This window comes from Alosa sapidissima, chromosome 23 (genome assembly GCF_018492685.1).
Source record: "Alosa sapidissima isolate fAloSap1 chromosome 23, fAloSap1.pri, whole genome shotgun sequence".
Lineage (NCBI taxonomy): Eukaryota > Metazoa > Chordata > Actinopteri > Clupeiformes > Clupeidae > Alosa > Alosa sapidissima.
The window spans coordinates 22,944,311-22,949,310 of NC_055979.1; the positions used below are offsets into that span (position 1 = coordinate 22,944,311).

At 46.6% G+C, this 5,000-nt stretch overlaps 1 protein-coding gene across 4 annotated transcripts in view; it reads left to right on the forward strand.

The window, feature by feature from the left end:
* LOC121698045 (neuropilin-2-like) overlaps nucleotides 1-5,000 on the forward strand; it is a 73,520-nt gene that overhangs the window by 8,950 nt on the left and 59,570 nt on the right. For all 4 annotated transcript variants that reach the window (XM_042079758.1, XM_042079760.1, XM_042079757.1 and 1 more), the window contains one exon: nucleotides 44-221. In XM_042079758.1, the coding sequence (XP_041935692.1) occupies nucleotides 44-221 (178 nt within the window). The remainder of the gene's footprint in view (nucleotides 1-43; nucleotides 222-5,000) is intronic.

The following is a 5,000-nucleotide window of genomic DNA, read 5'->3' on the forward strand; positions in this document are numbered from 1 at the left end:
TTGCACTCACCCCTCCCTCTCCTCTCTTCTCTCCCCCTGGTAGCGGTGCTGTGTGGCGGGCAGGTGGATGCCAGTGTTGCCGGCTACATCACGTCTCCGGGGTACCCGTTGGAGTACCCGCCCCACCAGAGCTGCCAGTGGGTGATCACGGCGCCCGAGCCCTCACAGCGCATCGCCCTCAACTTCAACCCACACTTTGAGCTGGAGAAACTGGACTGCAGGTGTGTGTGTGTGTGTGTGTGTGTGTGTGTGTGACTCTCTCTCTCTCTAACTATCTCTCTCTTCTCTCTTGCTCCCTCTCTTTCCCTCTCTTGCTCCCTCTCTCTCTCTCGCTCTCTCTCTCTCTTCCTCCCTTCCTATCACTCTCTCTCTGCCTCTCTCTCTCTCTGTGCATTTGTATGTTCTAATAAAAAGTGTGCATGGTGAAAGCTAACAATAGGATATGATGGATAGAATGACAAGAAAGAAAGGATGAGAGGAAGAGAGATAGAGAGAGAGAGAGAGAGAGAGAGAGAGAGAGAAAGAGAGAGTTTTGCCAGAAGTGTCATACTATCCACTTGATGGTTGTGTACAAAACCAATAATATGACCCATGATTGGAATAGCTTTTGTCTTTTGCCAATCATATGTTTTACAGTTTATTCTCAGCATTTTTGCATATGATTTAAGCATTAGCAAATCTCAAGGAGCCCGAGACAGAGGGAAAGAGGAGCGAACGCTAGCAGAGATCCAGGGAGGGAAAACGGAAAATGAGGAACACAGGCCACAAATTTGGCCTCAGTTTCAACCAAACGGCTCAGAGGCAACTTAAAAGCCCCGCCATACTCCATTACTGGGTTTCCAGAATCAATATTTCCAGGGAATTCGTCTCTGTTTTTCTCCTGCTGCTCTTAGCTTCAGCTTAGAAACATACAGGCGCTGGAGTTCTTTATCTCACTTCAAAAAAAGAAAATGCAAAAACCTTCTCTTATCTGCTTGGAAACAAGTCATCACCAGGTAGGGGGTAAGGGGGACTCATTTGCCCAAGCAGATGAGTTGGCCCCTGGGCATTATTGGAGGTGGGTGGGTGGCCAAACTCTTGACACCCCTACACATTATGAAACCCAGAGAGAGGGAGAGAGAGAGAGAGAGAGTGAAAGAGAAAGAGAAAGAGACAAAGAGAAAGAGCCTGTGTTTGAACTGGCCTGCGTGAGGAGAGAGAGGACCCTTATTTATTGATGGAGTGAGTGAGAGGATCCAGGCTTCTCTGGCACTCCGTCGTCGCTCTTCGGTTGGGCGGCTCCATTGGAAGGCTGGCTGTGTTCCCCCAGGGAACGAGGGAAATGGAATAATACAATGGAAAGAGAAAGCCCCAAAACTCCCTCCTCCTCCTCCAAAAATTACAGTCGTCCATGAAAATCCATCTCGGCTCTCTCGTTGTTGTTTGTCGGCAGACGGATGGTTGGGGGGGGGTTTGAACCCTCCCTCACTCTCTCTTCTTCTGCTTGAGTAGCTCTCGCCTGATTGGCCAGGCCGCTCTCTTGCCATGTTTGTTGTTGTGATCCGGAACCTTCCTCAGAGAGGTGTTTGGGGTTACACAGAGGTAATGCTGGGAAAGACGGATCCGCTTCCATGAGCCAAAAGGAGAAAAGGACAAAAAAAACATGGAATGCTGACCTGGTTAGGGGAACGATGATGGATGCCATTGGCTGTTTTAGGGAAAAAATAATTCTGTTCATTGGTTTGTTTTTCTTCAAGAGAATTGTCTGCACTCTGATTGGTTGATATATATATATATATATATATATATATATATATATATATATATATATGCATACCCCTCAGAACTTTAAAGGCTTCAAAAGTTCACAGTAGATACATTTTGATCAAGTCTTCATTAATATAAACTGATTGATTGGTAATATGTATGATGTAGTAGTGGCTGAATATTTGGAGATGGCCATTAATGAGTAGTAAAATCAGATATGACAAGAGCAAATGACACTCAAATATAGCCTATATTCATGTTAAATTGATATATGTTAAGTACATATTACATAGAAAATCACACCACTTAAGTCTTTAGCAGAGATGGGAAATCCTCTATTAATGTAATCCCATGAATAGGATGAGGGAGTATGTATAAGATTTGAGTTCAATGCTGATAGTTGTGGCGTCTGTTAGATTTTGTAGTGCAGTGTTGGCAGTTGGCAGGAGTGTATGTGTGTGTGTGTGTGTGTGAGAGAGAGAGAGAGAGAGAGAGAGAGAGAGAGAGAGATTGAGCTGTACACTCCAGTTGTTGTTCTGTGGGGTGACTACAGCCGGTGGTCCGCATCTGATCTGTAAACGGAGACGCAAAGCACACTGCCATTCTTAACCTTCAACACCCCCTACCCCCACCCCCACTGGTCAGTACAGCCCCCCCCCCCCCCCCCACACACACACACATGCTCACTCACATACACATTCCCATCATTCTCTACAAAGTGGACCCCAGTAGCCCTTTGGCACCTACAAAGATTTTATTTTGGTATTTAATGGGGATGACTGTCTGACACATTTGTGTTTAAAATGGACTGTGTACGTGTTATGTGTTTGTGTGCATTTGTGCCTGTATGTATGTGTATGAACGTGTATGTCTCAGTTTGTCTGTATATATATATATGTATATATATATATATTTGTGGGTGCCTGTTTGTGTGTGTGTTAGTGTGTGTGTGTGTATAAACAAATCTATAGCCATACATTTCCTTGCCATCTTTTTCCCATTGCGCCCCTTCCCTCCTCTCCCTGCCTCCCCTCCTCCGCCAACACCCCCCCCCCACACGCTGTGAGTGAGTCACCACCAACCGTGTGCCACTGCCAGCCGTGATCCAGAGTCCCGGCCCGTCACTCGGCTCAAAGCAGAACTGCACACTCACGCGCGCACACAATCACATTTACATTCTGCCCGAGTCCCCACCCGCCTACCGACGGCCCGGCCAATCTCTCCATCTCCCAAGACTGGGAAGTCCTGCATATGGAATACGCAGCCCAGGGAAAGTATTTAGTTGGCCGAGCCAAGGTCAAAATAATTTTGTCGGTGTACTGTATGTATGTATATGTGTGTGTGTGTGTGTGTGTGTGTATATGTGTATGTGTGTGTGTATGTGTGTGTGTGTGTGTTGCTCTCTCTCTCTCTCTCTCTCTCTCTCTAACCACTTCAACCGCACTTTTACCTTTAATGTAACTAAATGGGATCTAATCCATTGGCTTCCATCTTAGCTTAAGTGCCCACGCTGCTGCTTCGGTGACGACCCAATCTCTCAGACCTGGAGCCTCTGCCCAGCGTCCAAAGGTGGCACTTTCAATTGCGACTGTGCTTCTGGAAGTTTCCGGCCCCACGCCAAATGGCTCCTGCCTGCCTTCAGGGGACTGTAAGCAGATTGATGGGCTAAAAATGCAATAAAAGGCCGATGAAGCGCGGGCGGCTATATCTTTAATGTAATCGGCGTGCTGAGCTGGTTAGTTGAGATGCTGGAGATGTGAAGTGGGGGTAAGAAGGTGAGGAGGTGGGAGGGCTACTGATCTCTCTCTCTCTCTCTCTCTCTCTCTCTCTCTCTCTCTCTCTCTCTCTCTCTCTCTCTCTCCTCTCTCTGCCTCTCTCTCTCTCTCTCTCTCTCCCTCTCTCTGCCTCTCTCTCTCTCTCTCTCTCTCTCTCTCTCTCTCTCCTTTCCTTTCATCTGCCTTTTCTTTTCTTCGTTGGCAGTGCGGGCCTTTTTGTATTCCCCCTCCTCTCTGTCCCCCTCTGGTTCTCATGAGGAGGCCTATATTGCCAGAGGGAGAATCAGGTTGCTTTTCTTCCCCTTTTTTCTTCATCCTTTCTTTTTTTCTCCCAGCTTGCTGCTATATTGCATATAGTCAATAATCCCCCACTCTTTTAGCACTTCTACCTTCCTCACTTTTTCAGTGGCTCTGTGTGTGTGCGTGTGTGTGTGTGTGTGTGTGTGTGTGTGTGTGTGTGTGTGTGTGTGTGAGTGTGTGTGTGTGTGTGAGTGTGTGTGTGTGTGTGTGTGTGTGTGTGTGTTTGTGTGCGCACACTGCTCAGTGTGAGATTAGCTCCGCACGCCTCCACACAGGCACACACAGGAAACATGGACCCTGCTGATCCACACGTTAAATGAGCCTTTCACTCACTCGCACGCCGGCACACAGTGAGACGCCACACACACACACACGCGCACACACACGCACACACACATACACACACACACACACACACACACACACGCACACACACACACACACATAGGCGGTGAAGCTGAGGATGCTGGAATAGGTAAAAATAAGATCTCTCACAATTCCAGTTTCTTTTCTGTCACAGTTTGACAACATGTGACTGTAGTGTAACACCCTTGTTGAAATTCATGCATCACTACAGGGGCTTGCCTACGGGTGTAGTTTATGAGAAATTACCATATTCATGATGTTGGGTTATCATCTGCATGCTTTTAAAACTGACCACACTTTATCACGTAAGAGCGGTGTATCTCTCATACACACACACACACACACACACACATACCTCTGTGTGTGTGCTGATTAGTCAATTTTTTGTCACATTTTTTTAATTGCTACTAGGTGAGCGTTATGTCTCGGAAACAGCCTTGGCTGGACCTCTCTGGGTCTATTTTGATATAAGGGTCATTCCATGCTGTCTGACGAAGTGACCCCCTCAGTTTTTTCCCAATTTCTTTTATTGTGACGTGCATACCTGTGGTCTAGATATGTGTGGGGCACAGGTGAAATTTCAGAACCCAACAGCAGGAGTTAACAAACATAACTTAACATGCTCTTGCACTGTCCAGTTGAGAATATCAGGATGAAACGTTCAACTTTAACTTATTTCCACTAGTACACTCACACACAAGTAGTATACATGTACACACATGGTTTTACAATCACGGCAATGTAATCCTGTTATATTTAGATCTGCCGTGCATACACACACACACACACACACACACACACACACACACACAC